The sequence below is a fragment of the Salarias fasciatus genome, chromosome 13, assembly GCF_902148845.1.
Source record: "Salarias fasciatus chromosome 13, fSalaFa1.1, whole genome shotgun sequence".
Lineage (NCBI taxonomy): Eukaryota > Metazoa > Chordata > Actinopteri > Blenniiformes > Blenniidae > Salarias > Salarias fasciatus.
Genome location: NC_043757.1, coordinates 19,299,337 through 19,316,477, shown reverse-complemented (window position 1 = coordinate 19,316,477; position 17,141 = coordinate 19,299,337). Strand labels below are relative to the sequence as shown.

At 40.8% G+C, this 17,141-nt stretch overlaps 2 protein-coding genes across 3 annotated transcripts; one reads left to right on the top strand and one right to left on the bottom strand.

Moving 5' to 3' along the window:
* Positions 1-459: 459 nt before the first annotated feature.
* Positions 460-4,519, bottom strand: polh (polymerase (DNA directed), eta). Its single transcript, XM_030106457.1, has 10 exons — positions 4,255-4,519; positions 3,446-3,580; positions 3,113-3,342; positions 2,854-3,032; positions 2,640-2,743; positions 2,444-2,563; positions 2,168-2,291; positions 1,988-2,053; positions 1,728-1,900; positions 460-1,613 (listed from the first exon to the last, which is right to left on the bottom strand). The coding sequence occupies exons 1-10, from the start codon at positions 4,389-4,391 to the stop codon at positions 791-793; spliced, it is 2,091 nt and encodes a 696-aa protein (XP_029962317.1). The 5' UTR covers positions 4,392-4,519; the 3' UTR covers positions 460-790.
* A 6,367-nt stretch (positions 4,520-10,886) lies between these two features.
* LOC115399193 (uncharacterized) lies at positions 10,887-16,832 on the top strand. 2 transcript variants are annotated; one of them, XM_030106459.1, is made up of 10 exons: positions 10,887-10,976; positions 11,141-11,461; positions 11,596-11,895; positions 12,485-12,539; positions 12,660-12,754; positions 12,874-12,908; positions 13,661-13,717; positions 13,833-13,907; positions 14,231-14,305; positions 16,281-16,832. In XM_030106459.1, exons 1-10 carry the CDS (start codon positions 10,931-10,933, stop codon positions 16,332-16,334), a joined length of 1,113 nt encoding a protein of 370 aa, XP_029962319.1. In that variant the 5' UTR covers positions 10,887-10,930; the 3' UTR covers positions 16,335-16,832. The 2 variants fall into 2 exon arrangements, 1 of the variants encoding a protein (XP_029962319.1); XR_003932637.1 differs by lacking the exon at positions 16,281-16,832 and having other exon boundaries at positions 13,835-13,907; positions 14,231-14,303.
* The last annotated feature ends 309 nt before the right edge of the window (positions 16,833-17,141 follow it).

Here is a 17,141-nt window from a genome sequence, read left to right as displayed (position 1 = left end):
CTCCGACGAGAAATCAGGTTGAAAGTCTACCCAGTTTATGCCTTTACTTAATGTATGCCCTCAAATTAGAACTGATTACAGTAGAAACTGTTTAATCACAATTGTCTGAAGGGACGTGAGCATTTCTTTGCCTGTGGATGTTTGAGATGTTTTTGTTCCAAGGAAAAACAAGATTTCTTTTCTTCTTTATATTTGTTTTGAAGCAGCAGGCCTCATCAGTGTGAGACTTGTGCTCGGGAGTCTTGAAACTGTCCAAGAACAAATAAATCTGTCCACATTCCCTTCAAGGTTTCAAGTAAAAGCATAAAACCATTTTCTGTCCAAATGTGGCACCTGCTGGCCTATCCGAGTACTACACCCAGCCTGGACAGTTTACGGCAGGTAACTCAAAAGTCACCATTCCATGTAAGAAAACGAACATCCTCCTGCTTAGTTTAAAAGTTTTATTTATGTTGCTGTATCACAAAGACTTAATTTTAATTAAAAGAAAAGATTATTAAAATACTAAAATCTTTAAATTTCCATTTAATGAAGAAAAAAGGCAAAAGCTTAATTTACTTTTCACACATTATGAAACTGCATCAGCGTAATGATCTTCATTAGACTCCTCCTGTTCGAACATGGCTTTTGATTCTCTGGGTAAAGAAAGGAGTCTTAGCAGGATTTTTTGGTCCATAATGAGAAATCAGCACCTCATTTAAAAATGACAATATGTTCATGCTTCAAGGCAGCAAAGTCAAACTGCGGCTTTTCTTGTCATGAGACATGAGTGTGTGTTACCCACACAGCCTCAGTTTCTCTTGAAAAAAGAATCCAAGGTGCCTGCGCTTCCACCTTGGGATCGCTGTTTTTTCGCAGCGGGTCCTGACGGACTTTTGGTTTTTGTCTTTCCCCGAGAGGAAGGGGTGGAGCCTCCCGGTCTGAGAGAAGAAGAGGGGAGCGTGGAGGAAGATGAAGACACCGTGGAGGAGGACAGTGTATTGTGGAGGTCAAGGGCAAAGTGGTAGTCGGTGTGTTCGGGCATTTCCCAGACGAGCACGTCCTGACCACAGCGCTCGCAGGTCAACACGTCTTCTTTGGACACGCTGGAAGGACGGTGGTTCGTTTGGAGATCCGTTTCCAGATCGTCTCTCCTGTCGTCACATGGCGATTTGTCAGCGGGCCTCAATCCAGTGTCTCTGAAGTCTTCTTCACCAGACGTCTCCACCATAGAGCTTCTCTCAAGGCTTTTCTTCTGAAAGAAAGAGGAAATGCCAGCAGAGAGGCTCGCTGAAGAAGCAGGGCAGCTCGTACTGGTCTCAGGCTGACTCTCTGCCTTGTGGTAAAGGATGGAGGGCGGGGGGGAACCCGCCGAGCTCTCCTCTTCATCCTTCCTCACCCTCTCCTTTTGTTTCACAGCTGCCTTCTGAAAGAAAGACTGAATGGTGCCAGGTTGTTGTGTGCAGGGAGACTCATTTCTCGTTTCAGAACGTGAACTAAGTTGCGACTGAGTGCTGGAGGGAAGACTCTGGGTGGAGGGGAAGTCGCTGCTCAGGAATCCAGCGATGCCCCCGGCTGACGGAGCGTCGCTGAATTTGCTCGCTGACATGTGCAGCAGCGTGAGCGGCGGAGACCTGCAGATGAGAGGTGAGACGCATCAGTCCCAGAGCTGCCAACCATCATCTATCAAGACCCACCGGTGTGATTTTCCCAAATGATTTAACGTGTGCTCTGCAAAGAGCAGTTACCATGTAGATTGCTGGTTTCCTGCCGTGTTGAGACTCTTGATGATGGCGAAGCTGTCGCTGGAGATTTTCGTCGCCTCGTAGCGCACTAAAGCGCAGCATCGCGAGAAGCTGCTCGTCCTCTTGTCTCCGAGCTGCCGGACGCCGACCGTCAGCAGCTTGGCCACCCGACCGTTCTGTGGGACAAGAGAAACGGCAGATGAGAAACAGCGTGTTGGCAGAGCCCCGCTGAGGGAGAAGAAAGGAAAGGAGCATTCTCGCACCGCTTCCCTGTCCTTGGTCAGCCTTTCCTCCAATTCCAGAGCCAGCCGATGAAGCCAGTGTTGTATCTACACAAATGTTTTTGACAATTAATGAGAAGTCACAACATACACACATAAACTTCTCCAAGGCAGCATTCATTTCAGATAAATGTGACAAACCCAGAACCGGGAAGTCTGTACCTGCTCTTTAGTGGCCAGCGATGTCCTTCCTGGGAAGTTTTTACTGCAGCCGATGGACTTGGGAAGCTGTCTTGGTTTGATGGCTTCAAACTCGATTCCCCGACACAAGTCGTACAGCCACGGACTGCGGAGCGTTTCAGGGATGCAACGATGAAATGCATTGAAAATCACTTAAGTTCAGTTTATTGATGAGAAACTCTTATCAAACTTGAAAAATCAAACATTAAGTCAAGATTTATGCTGCCTGTTATTTAGAGATGTTTGTTTATTCTTTACCCGGTTTTATCTCCAAAGTGCTGTCCCAGCTCGGCCTGAGAGAAGCGAGTGAGATCTCCCATGTTCTCAACTCCCAGGGTTTCTTTAATGGAGACCCCCAGCTTACCTCCGAGGTTACGACTACACAGAAGAAAAAACAGATATCGAAGAATCTATTTCTCAACACTTTTGCATTCGGTATATAAATCACACTCACATCTTGCCAATGGGCAAAGTACTGAAGAGTTGAGCCACAGAGTCCAAAGGCAGAATGGTTTGTCTGTTGGGTTTATTCAGACCACAGGCTAGTTTTGCCAAGACCTGAAAAAAATAGAAAGGATTAAAATACTTTTTTCAATCTATTCAATGAGCTCAAATCCTGAAAGTGATGACAATGTCACAATATTCATGAGCCTGACTAAATGCCCCACCTTATTGTGCGAAATGCCAGCTGAACAGCGAAAACCTGTGTGTTTCTCCACAGCGGCTCTCATTTCCTCGACAATCAGAGCTCCCACAGTTAACTGCAGCTCTGCAGAGCTCTGCTCCCCGACTGAAGGGACACGCAAGGATTCCACCCACTGCCTGACACCTCTGGACCGCTGCTCCTCTGAGGACAGACAAAACGCTGTGAGTGAGGTCCGACAAAAGTTTCTTTTCACTTATTTTATTATACAGCTTGTGAGCTACCTTTATCTGCAGCAGCATCCTCAGCTGGTTCCAGTTCAGGTAAAGTCTGCGGGTAGCCCTGGACATAAGTGGTCTTCAGGAGCAAAGCCTCAATATGTTTGTCCGTCATGTCTTTCAGCCGCTGCTGGACCGCAGCAGTCAGATCCATGTAGGCCTCATCTATACTGGCTCTCTCGATCACAGCAAAGCGAGACATCACCTCAATCACCTCCACACTCGCTTCCCTGTAGCTGCAGAGAGACAAGAACTGTTTTCAGCTGAGACATCAGGACAGGATAAATATCTTTTACATGTCATTCAAAAAGCTGAAGTGTGCGCATGGCCAGTGCTTACTGTGTCAGGTCCGCTTTGCCATGAGACTCTCGTACTCGGGCCACTTGGAGATTTGTACACAGACTTTTGGCATCGTCCACCCACATGCCCTTGGTGACACCGTGGGCCCTGGCCTCGTAGCTCACAGCTATGATACTAACGAAAGAATCACATGTAGTTGAAATTGATCATTTCAAGACATGCTGAGAAGCAGTGAGAGCAAGTAGAGGTAACTACAAGGGGAATATGTGTTGTTCATGAGGACAGGTGAGCTGCCAGTACAGATGTAGCAGTTTAAGTGATCGATGCAACTGATCGGCTGGGTAAGCAGCCTTTGGTGGAACAAACTGAAATAAAGGGCATTTCTGGGTAAATACAGGAAGTCACGGCAAGAGCAGATTTCACTGAACAGGAGCGACAGCAAATCTTCTTTCCTCTTAAGGGAAATGGCAGCAGATTTTAATACGTGTCACAAGGTAGAAACTTGTGACTAAATTCTCCATAATATGAAGCTTGCATGTTTGTGAATTTCTGTGTGTGTGTGTGTGTGTGTGTGTGTCATTTTCCTATGCTGACAAGAAGGCCTGTACAAAATCCAGAGTGTCTGCCTTCCACAATTAGTTCGGATTGGCTCCCACAATTCTTAATTCTGGTACAGAATATGGAGGATTACAAATCTGCTCTCTGAAACTATGGTGTTTAGACGGGATTTAGTCGGGCATTTTGGATCACACATCCAGAGGCCGAACAGCAGTGCGAGATAACATCGCTGGCACCTGCAGCCGTACCGATCATAAAAAAAAAGAGTTGCCCCTGTGTCAGTAACTCACCCGCCACCTTTCCACGTCTTGTACTGGGCCACCACACACGGAGTGCCCTTCAGAGCCGGGTTCAGCCTCTGCTCCACCTGCACGTAGAAGCAGTCCATGTCGACCAAAGCTACCACTCTCTCCTTCCCGTACTCCATTAAAGATGACGACAGATGTCAGGGAAGATGGTACATGTAAACTAATTCTCATAAACTGTAGGTGGTCCCTGAATGCTAAAGAGGGAGCCGAAATATATTCGATCCGATTCCGTAGCTTTGTATTTCGCGCAATAATCGTCTGTTATGTAAAAACGTCATCAAAACTCGACGGAAAAGACATATGACGCAGCGTCCCCCATGTTCCGCCATCTTGGTGAGGTCAAATTTTCTGAAAATACACAAAATTGAAAGACAAAAACGTTTAAAACTGTTAAGATGTCAAACAAAGCAACACACGACAAAATAATCAGGCAATATTAATTTTATTTCACTTAAAGGGGCTGTATCATGCTTTTTTAGTTAGTCCAAACCCTAGTATAGGCATTAACATGGTAATAGTTTATTTTTGGCACTAAGGAAAGGTCATTTTGTGAGAAATAAAACATTTTCTGGGGCCAATTCTGAAACCCAGAAGAGAAAAGGCTTTGTTTCACTGAAAATCCCGCCTTTCCCCCTGTGGACTTTAGAGATAATAACCACAGATCTTGGTGTGGCTATAAGGGGGAAATATCTTTAGCAATAGATCAATTGCAAACAAGTAAAGCCCCAGGCCCAAATGGGCTGTCAGTAGAAATTTATAAAAAAAAATGTTTAAAACTAAATTACTGTCCCCTCTTTTCTGTATGTTTTCAGAATCATTTGAAAATGGAATTCTCCCCATCTCATTACGAGGAGCACTGATAACCCTACTGCCGAAACCTGGTAAACCCAGCAATAAATGTGAGAATTTAAGGCCAATAAGTCTACTTAATGTAGATTTAAAAATACTATGCAAAATTTTGGCTCAAAGATTGGAGAAGATATTGCCTAACATTATTTTCCTGTGATCAGAGCAGATTTAGTTTGGGTAGACGGGGATTTCATAATGTAAGAAGAGTGCTGAATATTCTTCATAAACAGGAAGACAAATCAAACACGGCTCTACTTTCATTGGATGCTGAAAAAGCTTTTGATAGAGTTGAATGGCCATATTTATTTGATATTTTAAAACATCTCTGCTTAGGATGGACGGATGGATTTTGAAACGATTTGGCTGTGCAGATAGATTCTGTCAGTGAGTTAAACAATGAACCATTTGCTGAAATATTAACAAACGGAGTTGTATCTAAATCATTTAAAATTAATCGTGGATGTAGACAGGGGTGCCCTTTATCCCCTTATTATTTATTCTAGCAACTGTACCATTTTCCATTGCAGTGTGGTCTCATAATAGCATACTGTAACTGGAGTGCTATAGGCCAGCAGGAACACAGAATCGCTTTATTTGCAGATGATGTTATCTTATTCCTAGAAAAACTGGAAAACTCTATCCCAGCCTTTACAGATTTAATAAAATCCTTTGGGAGGATATCAGGATATAAAGTTAATAAAGAGAAGTCTTCACTAATGTTACTTAAATCAGAAGGAAAAATAGTGCCAGTAACTCTTTCCAATTCAGAACGGTAGAATGTTTACATATCTGGGGATAAAGATAGTGCCATGCATAAGAGATATTGTAGAGGTTAACTACACTCCCATGGTTAACTCAATCACTTCCTCTATAGACCGATGGAACTCCTTGCCCTTATTGCTTATTGCAAGAATCAATGTGCTTAAATCAAACATAATGCCGAAACTTTTCTATCCGTTCCAGAATATCCCATTCTCACCTCTAATGACTTCTTTTTCACACCTAAAGAAATTGTTTGTACGATTTTTGTGGAATAATAGGCGTCCCAGGTTATGTTTGTCCCTCTTGTACCTACCATATGACAGAGGAGGCCTCAGGTGTCCCAATCCACTTTGGTACTATTGGGCAGCTCAATTGAGGGCTGCGATGTATTATTTCACAGATAAATCCCCCCCACCATGGATGAGTATTGAAAACTGGTCAATCCCTCTCCCTCTTCCTCAGTACCTATATTCAGCAAAACTCCAAAAGTTAAAAAAGAAGACAAAAAAATCCTACTGTCAAAAACATGATTATAATCTGGTATCAGGTTAAGAAATATTTGGGTGAACCCACATCCATCTCGCGCTTCAGCCCAATATGGAGTAATCATTTTTTCCTCCAAGCCGATCAGACCCGGGTTTTAGGAACTGGTCTGGGAAAGGTTTGCAAACAATAATGGACCTAATGGGACCAGATGGTGAGACCTTGATGTCATTTGAGGAGCTGAGTGTCAAGTATGATATTCCACGCAAACATCAATTTAAATTTTTACAGCTGAGAAACTTCTTAAGATCATCTCAAAATCAACGTTTGTTGATCCCTCCATTATCCACCTTGGAAAAAGACATGAAAAATGACTGTTGTGGAAAGAGAGTCATCTCGAAATTATGCAATATGCTAGCGAAAGGTTCTTCTGAATCCTCTTCTCAATAACTTAATGCCTGGAGGGAGGATCTACAGGAGATCCTGTCCTCAGAGGACTGGGAAGAAGCGTCTGTTAAAGAGCAAACAACAACTACCAATACTGGGCTTAAGGTGCTGCAATATAACTGGTTAATGAGGCCATATGTGACACCAGAAAAACTCAATAAATATAATGGAGTTATTCCAGATTTATGCTTCAAGTGTGGAGAGGAGAGGGGAACGTTATTTCATTGCATCTGGGAATGTAATAAAGTTCAACAGTTCTGGGGTGAGATTAAACAGGCATTGGAGACTATAGGTGTAAAATTAGCTCTTGATCCTAAACTGTTTATTTTGGGTTCATATTCTGACGAGCATCATTTGTCTAGGAAAAGCATCACTGCCCTGGATCTGTGTTTACTGCTGGCAAAAAGAGTCATCGCACTCTCATGGAGGAAGACCAGTAAACCAAAATTCATTACTTGGATTAAAGAAATGACGGGGGATCCAGTATCAGAAAAAAATGGTTGTTAAAAAGGTGGAAGATTTCTTTTTGTTTTACAGTTTTTTTTTCATAAGCTTGTTTTCATCAAAAAGAATGTTGCACACCATGCAAAGAGAGAAGTGAAACAACACAAATGTAACAGCAGAAGCACGACAGAAAATTTCAACATTAAGGGCATCAGGCCGATACAGTACAGTGAAGCTAAAAAAAAGTCAAACCAACTAAATGTTGAAAATCTGGCTTTACATAGGACTTGATAAAGTCCAGTGCAGAACGTGAATATCCATCAAATTTGCTAGCACTCTTTCATCAAATAGGCATGTCATTGGACGATGGATCAAAAGCCAGAGAATTCCCAACCACACACACAGGGTTTCCTCACAGTCCAAAAACACACATATGAGGTTAGTTGTTGACCTAAATTGCCTCTAGATGTGAACCTGAGTCTGTTTCTCTGTGATGAACTGGTGACTTATCCAAGCTGTACCCTGCCAGCAGGGTGAGCTGGGACTGGAGAGAGCCACCCAACCTGATCAGTGTAAGGATGGATGATAAAAATTGTCACAAAATGAAATTTGAGTGAAATAAAAACTAAACTGTGCAGAAAAATAATTAAGATGACCTTGTTATAGTGAGTATAAAATATATGAATAAAGACTAAATCAAAACCAATGGAATGCAAATTCAACAAGTTGGAAAAAATAGAGCGTATTGTTCTGATAGCAAGAAAAAAAACAGTGCTGGTTGAATACAACAGGAAAACCTGTCAGAAATGAGGAACTGAGCCAGATAGAAACATCCGTGTGACAATGAGAGGACTCATTCATCTGCAGCACTGATGCAAATATGACTTTTCATCTAATCCTTGCTGGACTCCTGGGTAAAGCCAATATAAGATTCATGCTGCAAAGTATTACTTTATTTTGAAGATGTGCTGTAGTTCAATTAATTTTTTTGTTATGATGGAAACTTAAATACACATTTTAGACTTTATATCATAACCTGTACGTGGTAATAATGGACATTACATGACATTACATATTTATTTACATTAATGTATGCTATTTGTTTGTCAGGAATTCATTCTGGAACTGGAGCAGTGCCACAAATATCAGTGATTCCTGGAGACTCCATCACTGTTCCCTGTCGATACAACCAAGCCTACAAAGACCACATTAAATACTTGTGCAAAGGACAATGGTGGAGTTCATGCAAGTCAGTAATCAACACGACCCAAACAAGACCAAGGTCAAAAAAGTTTTCGATCACCGATGACAGAAGCCAGAGAATATTCACTGTAACTATTAATGATGATACGCCAATTCAGATCACCATTACTAAAGGGAGTTGTGATTAGAAGTGAGAGACCAAAAAAAAGCCAACCTGCGCACATACACAGCAAGACACGTGAGACAAGTCGCTATCAGACTAACGGATCAGCGTTCGCAGCTGCATATTCAGCACAACACGTCGTCACCACTAGTCGCCAGCAGAAAAGTGTGGTGGAGACGTTGAGAGTGGGGGAGGGAGTGCGTGTGGCATGTATGTGGCATTTCAGTTCATCAGTCCATGTACGTGTGTGTGGTTTGGCCCGCCTCCCCTTTGCACTCCGACTTGGATGGTAGTTGCCGAGACGGCCTTGAACGAAACGGTTCAAAGGTGAACTTGGGCAGCAGCTGGGAGAAAGAGAGAGGGAAGATAGAAAAAAGCAATCAATCTTGTCCTTGAATCTTTAGGGCGATTGTTTAGTCTTCCAGGGGCACCAGATGCAATCAGAAGGTATCTTATTTTGGCAGAAGGAGCCGTTTGACCTTCCTTTGCTCGGTTTCTCCACTTTTCAGACAGAAGCTGGTTTAACCCTCTTGGTGATGGTGACATCCAACTTGCGTCTCAATCGTCCATAACCCAAATTGTCCACCTTTTGAAAGAGTTCGCACAAACGGTCAGCCTCAGCTTTTGCCCGTTGCTTTGAAAAGACCGTCCTCCCTTGGACATCTTTTGTGGCATCTTTTGGATCCCCCGCTCCTGTGCCCTTTTGTTGAAAAACTTGTATTAATTGCATAGAGAGACCAGCTGATCAATTCCATGGTTGATATTTGGTGTGTTCGAAAAAACCAAGTCAAGTAATTACTCCAGTCAAACAGACGAGACAATAGAGCAGCAAGCAGAGACAACAGGGAGGGAGAAGCAAGTAGGGAGCGATAGAAAAAGTGTCCGCCTCCTCCGAGAGTCAGCGAAAGAATTTACCGATTGTTTGACTATAACTTTGTGTAAAAAAGTGAGACTACACAGCATTTTGGAGCCTGTTGGGATCTTCAAGACTGTAACCAAATCTTTATTGTGTTGATTTCAACAGCAAACATAAACACTGAAATGTGCATACTGTAAATTTTTCTTGTGTGACTTATTGGTTTGTTTTTGGTTGTGTCACTCTCCATGTAAAGTTTTTAATTAGTGAACAGCAAAACATGATGACCAGGTGATTTGTTTGTTTGTTTGTTTTTCCATCATGGCATCCTTTTGTTCTGTTTTTTGCTTTGTGTCCTGTCCCGTAATGTCCCAGACAGATTTGCTCTTCCAAGGGGAGCTCAACGGAATAAAGCTTCGGCAGTTGATATAATTTCTGATTTCATTTTATTGAGTTTGAACACTGGTAGTTGTACATGATATGGCTGGATCTGACATCTGACAGGGTGGAAAAATACAGGAAGGAAAAAAAAAAGAAATGGAGTGAAAAGATGAAAGAAAGTGCAAAGATACAACAGCAGTCCTTCAATCGGAACCTGCATAGAAACACAACAGAGAACATCTCGTAGGTGGTAATTATCCAGGATGTGAAAACTGAGGATATCGATGTCAAATTACAAACCAGAGATCAGTAGAGACACAGACAGCCATTAGTCTAACCCCCCCCCCCCCCCCCCCCCAGACAGCTTGGTGACTGAGTCCGCATGCAGACACGGCATCTTCTGTTTTTTTGATGGGATGTACAGTATTTGGCAAGAAGTGAACATTAGTCCTCAAGCAGAATGTTAGATGTGTGAGGAATGGGTAAGTGCAAACATCTGAGACAGACTGACAAACCTGGCCAACTTGGACTGATGAGATGGAGACGTTTACAGCATTTCAAATAATTAAAAATGATTAAAAAATATAGCTTACAGGAAACACTTCACAGATATTTTGATCCAAAGTTACAGCTGTGGTGAGAATAAAATATACTTTGCTAAGGTCTTGTCTGGAGCAGCAAAACCACAAAAAAATTAATCAATCAAGGAAGCAGATTATTTCTGAAGTTGCTTAAAATTTTGCTTTTTTTCTCAGAAGATGAATTCTCTTATCAATAGGGAACGGTAATCTATTCATCAGTTTAACAACATTTGTAGTACTTTCGGATCATTATTCATTTGTAATATTGTTTAGTACACTCACAAGCCACACAGACGATGAAGATATGTTTAACTTTTAATGTGTGGAATGTAGAAATATCCAGTGTTACCTAATTATCTAGCTTTTGTATTTTTGCCACAGTCTAGAGGCGGGGAAACAACTGCAGTTAAAAAGAGAACTTTAAGAAAAAGAGGAAGTGGACATCAGTCATCTAGTGCGCCAGTTTCTCTTCTCAGCTTCTTCATCAATATGAATTTTTACTTTTACATTCTTTTTCTTCTAAGTGGACTAACAGGTTAGTGGCATCCCTCTTTTAAAACAAATATTACTTATGCATCGTGGGAATATTTGTGATCTCGTGTGATTTTTACATTTACATTTGACTTGTCTGTTATGATTCTGTGTTCAAATACTAATCATGAAAAATGCACACAATCTAATAAATTGTTCTTTTTGTAGGAACTCATAGTGTGACTACAGTCACAAAAGTATCAGTAAAGGCTGGACAGTCTCTCTCAATCCCCTGTCTCTATGGCACACAGTATCGAAACCATGTGAAGTACTTGTGCAAAGGATCTCGCTGGCGTTCATGCTCATATGTGATTAAAACAAATGAACAACAGAAGTCAAAAAAGTTTTCTATATCTGATGATAAAGATCAAAGAATCTTCACAGTGACCATGAGAGAGTTAACAAATGCAGACAGTCACTTCTGGTGTATTGTGGAGATTAATAATGGCCTAGATGATGGAGAGTATTTTCACCTGTCAGTCACCACAGGTAAGACAACTTCTTTCTCCACATTTCAAATCATTTACCAAATTCATTTCTGACTGAAACTGATAACTGACTGATCCTTGTATTGATTTGAAGATGAATTCTGAATGCTCCTAAACAGACTGTTTTCTTCCCAGGTTCCCCCATCCTCAGTGTGAGAGATCAGAAGATTACAGGGTTTATAGGAGAAAATGTATCCATTGAATTTCACAACTGCATCTCAGACAGACTGCAATGGTGCAGGTTGGGTGGGCCCTGTGTGGGAAACCCTTCTGGATTCATGGATGGAACAAGAGTGATCATTAATAAGACAGGCCATAAAGACTTCACTGTGACTTTGAGTGGACTGAAGCTTGAGAGTGGCGGCTGGTATCTGTGTTCATCAGGGGAATATCAGATGCCGGTGCATCTATCTGTTTATGAAAAACCAACTACCAGTAAGTTACTACAGACTAAAATATGCTGCGTTATTCTGGTAACTCAATTTTTGTGTTGCTGGTGTTGTGTGTATATATATATATATATTTTTATATAAACAGTAACCCATGTTCTGGGTTTTCAATGTTATACACCTTATCTGGGTTGTTTTTCATAGAACAACTCATTTTGTGGTTGGAGGCTTGTTTTTTTTTTTTATGAATACTTCAGGTACTAAATACTTCAGCATGCTGTGTGACTACTATGACCATACACTGCAATGTTGGTGGTAATAATAGTTATGACAATGGCTGTCTGCCATTTAAAATACATTCCTAGAAGAGGAAGGAGGAGGAGAAGAAGAAGTGCAGTGGGCTGAGTTATTCCATCTACATAAAACCATAAAAAAAATCTACATATTCTGATAACAAGTGGAAAAATTCATCAGTTTTTATTTCAAAGCTCCTGATCTTGGATATTCTGCAATGTTTTGTGAAATTAAAGATCAGAGGGGATTCCACTAGTAGTAGTCTGATGGTGCTTTTGAAATTAATAAGAAAGATTTTGGTCATATTCATGTGTGAATAATTGTCCGGCATTGTCTTCCAGCTGCAGCCACCACTGAAGGAACAACCGTCACATCACTTGAAAATAGACAAGACAGGTATGAATTCTGGATCCCTGTGCTCAAAAAATAGCTAAAAAGTCCTTTCTAAAAGAGACATTTTCACAACTTCTCCAACCGAAGTCATTATACATTGTGCAATATGACTCTTTCTTTCAGTACTTCGTTTGACCTGAAGAACCTCGTCATTCCTCTGAGTGTGCTGATAGCAATCGTAACTGTGGCCTTGATCATCTGGCTTCTGTTGAGACGTAGTAAGTCTGAATAAAATCATATTCCAAATCATGATTCCTAATCTTTTTGTGTGAAAAAAAATTGTGCAATGTGACCATGTGGAATTAACCTCATTACATGCATTTGTTTCTCTTACTAGAGCAGAAAAAAGCAGAAACATCTGTCACAGCAAAGGTTCGTTATGCTAATGGACCATTTTCACAGCTCCACTACTTCCTGAAATTAGCTGTGCACATTCATTTCCTGTCTTGCATTATTGGCCAAAATGATTAATCCAGTTGTGTCTTGTTGCAGCAGTCTAAACCAGACACACCTGGATTAATCAGTTTGGCCAATAATGCAAGACAGGAAATGAATGTGCACAGCTATTTTCAGGAAGTAGTGAAGCTGTGAAAATAGCCCATTAACTTCCCTTCATGCATATCTAAAGAGTAGGACGGGACTACCTCAGTCCGAGTGTTTTTATGTGTTGAAAACTCAATGCATTTTTAAAAATACAATATTGAACACTGTAATGATAAAACTTTTTGAAGGAAGAGTTGCAAAAACAACTCTTTATGATATTTGATACATTATTTGCTGCAGGTGGAAGAGGAAGTAACAGATGTCAAACAGAAAAGCAACTCACCCTGTATGGCACAACATTTTGTGTCATGAAGAAATATCAATATTTCAGTTGTGTCGAGTGCAGGAATGTCCAATATTTCTGTTATGCTCTATTTTTCACTGATAAATCACAAATGATTTGTTTGTTTGGTCACAAAACCATTGTCTGAGGTTCAATCGGTCAGACTTATTTGCCTTCAAACACTGCTGTTATTCATGCAGTGTGAAAGAGGACTTGCACTTATGAGGACTTAAGAGGACTTAAGAGGACTTATACTTTTGATTTTAAATTCATTTCCATTTGATTTTCTGATCAACAGGCTGAAGATGAAGTAACTTACTCCGGTGTTGTGCACATAAAGCAGAATCTGCCCCAGGTAACCTGAACACACAATTATTTGCATTTAGTATCACAATGATTCCTGAATTCTTATGCAGATTCATCAAAAAGAAAAAAAAAGTATTCATACTTTTTGTTCCTGTTTTCTCGAGAGATCAAATGATGAGAGGGAAGCGGATGTGTTGTACAGCTCTGTGGTGACCAGAAAGGAACAAAATGCAACAATGGTAAACCACTTTCAGTTTTCTTATGTCTTTCCATTCAGTCAACTTAGACAACTTTTCATAGCAGCAAACAAGACTGTTTATCATTTTAAGTTTTTTTTCCCCCCATACATATGAATAATTTGAAATAATTTGTGAAATGCTCATATTAAATACTGTGTAATCTGAAAAGACAGTTCTGCAGATTAAACACCTACAGACAAATTTACTACAACATGCTTGGAAATTAAAGAAAGTAAAAGAAAGTTGGGAAAAAAAAGCTGTTGCAGAAACTGTGATTTTTCAGATACATGTGTCTCTTGTTATTTCTTTTTTTCACCCTCCAGAGTTCACCAGCGAGAAGTGATGAGGATGTGGTGTACACTTCTGTAATTTCAGTGAAGAACCAGGCTGCTAAAAAGGTACATTTCGGGAAATTCAAGCCTTTCATTTTCAACCACACTATCAACACAGCTCTGCAATTGCAACATCTGTGTTGTAATTAAAACTGAAATATTCCACCAACGTACGTGAGAAGAAAAGAAGAACAGTCATTACAAACTGTCCTTTGAAGTTTCCAGCCACCACCACCGGTCAGGACCGTAATTCCCTTCATACAGAGATATACACACGTGGACAAAACTGTTGGTACCCTTTGTTTAATGAAAGAAAAATTCACAGTGGTCAGAGAAATAACTTGAATCTGACGAAAGTAATAATAAAAAAAATCTATGAAATTTCACTAGTTAAGACATTGCTTTTCAACCATGCTCAAACAGAATTATTAAAAAATAAAAATAAACTCAAGAAACAGGCCTGAGCAAAAATGATGGTACCCCTAGAAAAGATTGAAAATGTAGTGACCAAAGGGACATGTCAGTCCAATGTGAGTCCACTAATTAGCATCACAGGTGTCAACAATCTTGTAATCAGACAGTGGCTCATCTAGAGGGCAACAGGTAGTCACATGAAGTGTATCACATTCAACATGGAGCAGAGGAAGCAAAGGAAAGAGTTGTCTTAGGAGATTAGAAATAAAATTATAGACAAGCATGTTAAAGCTAAAGGCTATGAGACCATCTCCAAGCAGTTTGATGTTCCTGTGGCTACAGCTGCACATATTATTTAGAAATTCAAGATTCATTGGACCGTAGCCAACCTTGCTGGACGTGGCTGCAGGAGGAAAATTGACAATAAATCAAAGAGTCGGATAATGCGAATGGTAACAAAAGAGCCCAGAAAAACTTCTAAAACTTCAAGCTCAAGGAACATCAGTGTCAGATTGCACCATCCGTCATTGTTTGAACCAAAGTGGACTTTATGGGGGACGACCAAGGAGGACACCATTGTTAAACACAAATCATAAAAAAGCCAGATTGGAATTTGACAAACTACACGTTGACAAGCTGCGAAGCTTCTGGGAGAATCTTCTTTGGACGGATGAGACACAAATGGAAGTTTTTGCCAAGGAACATCCGCTCTATGTTCACAGAAGGAAAAATGAAGCATATGAAGAAAAGAACACTGTCACTACTGTGAAACATGAAGGAGGCTCTGTTATGTTCTGGAGCTGCTTTGCTGCATCTGGCACAGGGTGTCTGGAATCTGTGCAGGGTACAATGAAATCTCAAGACTATCAAGGGATTCTAGAGAGAAATGTGCTGTCAGTGTCAGAAAGCTTGGTCTCAGTCGCAGGTCATGGGTCTTGCAACAGGACAATGACCCAAAACACACAGCTAAAAACACCCAAGAATGGCTAAGAGGAAAACATTGGACTATCCTCAAGTATCCTTCTGTGAGCTCTGGCCTAAATCCTATCCAACATCTTTGTAAAGAGCTGAAACACGCCGTCTGGAAAAGGCACCCTTCCAACCTGAGGCAACTGGAGCAGTTTGCTCATGAGGAGTGGCCAAAATACCTGCTGAAAGGTGCAGAAGTCTCACTGATAGTTACAGGAATCATTTGATTGCAGTGATTGCCTCAAAAGGTTGTGCAACTAAATATTAAGTTAAGGGTACCATCATTTTTGTCCAGGGCTGTTTCATGAGTTATTTTTTTTAAATGATTATGTTGAAGCATGGCTGAAAAACAATGCCTGAATTTCATTGGTTAATTTTCATATAATTTTCATTACTACTTTGTCACATTCAAGTTGTTTCTCTGACTGCTGTGAATTTTTCTTTTATTAAACAAAGACTACCAACAGTTTTGTCCATGTGTGTACCTCCATACAAGAATATGACAATGAGTTTGACATAAATGAAGTACAATTACTGATATTCTGTACTCTAACAAGTGACAAGTGTTTATTTGAGTTGCCGAACAGTTTGCATTGAGTCACAGGTTGTTCAACAAGTGTTTGATTTACAGCTGGAATTGTCTTTTGTTTACCAACAGACTGGAGCAGTGTTTGAAGAAACTACATATAGCACTGTGGCTGAGCACTTTTAAGTTCTTCATCCGTCAATACCGCTTGTGTGGAGGGAGGACACCCTGGACAAGTCATCAGTCTGTCACAGGACAATCAGAAAAACACACATTCACACACTGGAGCAATTTAACATAATCGATTACCTCACATATGGTATTGGTATTTGGACTGTGAGTGGAAACTGGTGTACTTGCAATAATAACCCACCACATGCACAGGCAGAACATGCAAACATAACAATCCATAAAGACTCGAGCACCTTATGGCCCCACTCTGACCTCTGATAGCCTGTATATACCTGTATGATATATTAATTTTCAGATATCACAGCTGTTGGTATTGCTTGGTTTTACTTAGCTGAGTAAATATTTCAGAAATTTCTAGTTTGGTTGCTTCATTTGTGCTTGACAGGAACGTTGACAAAAACTCTTCCAGTTCATTGTTCCTATTTTACTTCTGGGATGTGCACACACACACACACACACACACACACACACACACACACACACACACACACACACACACACACATGTTTGTACTTATATATCGTTGTGAGGACACTCATTGACATAATGCATTTCCTAGCCCCTTACCCTAACCCTAACCATCAAAAATGAATGCCTAACCCTAACCCTAACCCTAACCCTAGCCCAGGAAGGAGCTAGAGGACTGGGCTGGACTTCAGACGACAGCTGAGGGCCTCAGCAGTGCAATGGTGGTGGTTTCAAGTGTCTACCTGCAATTTTAAGGGTCCAGGACGCAATCTGGAAGGGGATTCCAGATTCCAGATTGGAAGGGGATTCCAGATTCCAGATTGGAATGGGATT

Bases quoted from the DNA above. Each gene is read 5' to 3' on its own strand.
- polh (XM_030106457.1), bottom strand. From the start codon at position 4,391: ATGGAGTACGGGAAGGAGAGAGTGGTAGCTTTGGTCGACATGGACTGC. The intron at 3,581-4,254 runs GTGAGTTACTGA...TTCTTTCGTTAG, and splicing joins AAGACGTGGAAAGGTGGCGG to TATCATAGCTGTGAGCTACG. The intron at 3,343-3,445 runs GTAAGCACTGGC...GTCTCTCTGCAG, and splicing joins GGCAAAGCGGACCTGACACA to CTACAGGGAAGCGAGTGTGG.
- LOC115399193 (XM_030106459.1), top strand. From the start codon at position 10,931: ATGAATTTTTACTTTTACATTCTTTTTCTTCTAAGTGGACTAACAG. The intron at 10,977-11,140 runs GTTAGTGGCATC...TTCTTTTTGTAG, and splicing joins TCTTCTAAGTGGACTAACAG to GAACTCATAGTGTGACTACA. The intron at 12,755-12,873 runs GTAAGTCTGAAT...TTCTCTTACTAG, and splicing joins CTGGCTTCTGTTGAGACGTA to AGCAGAAAAAAGCAGAAACA.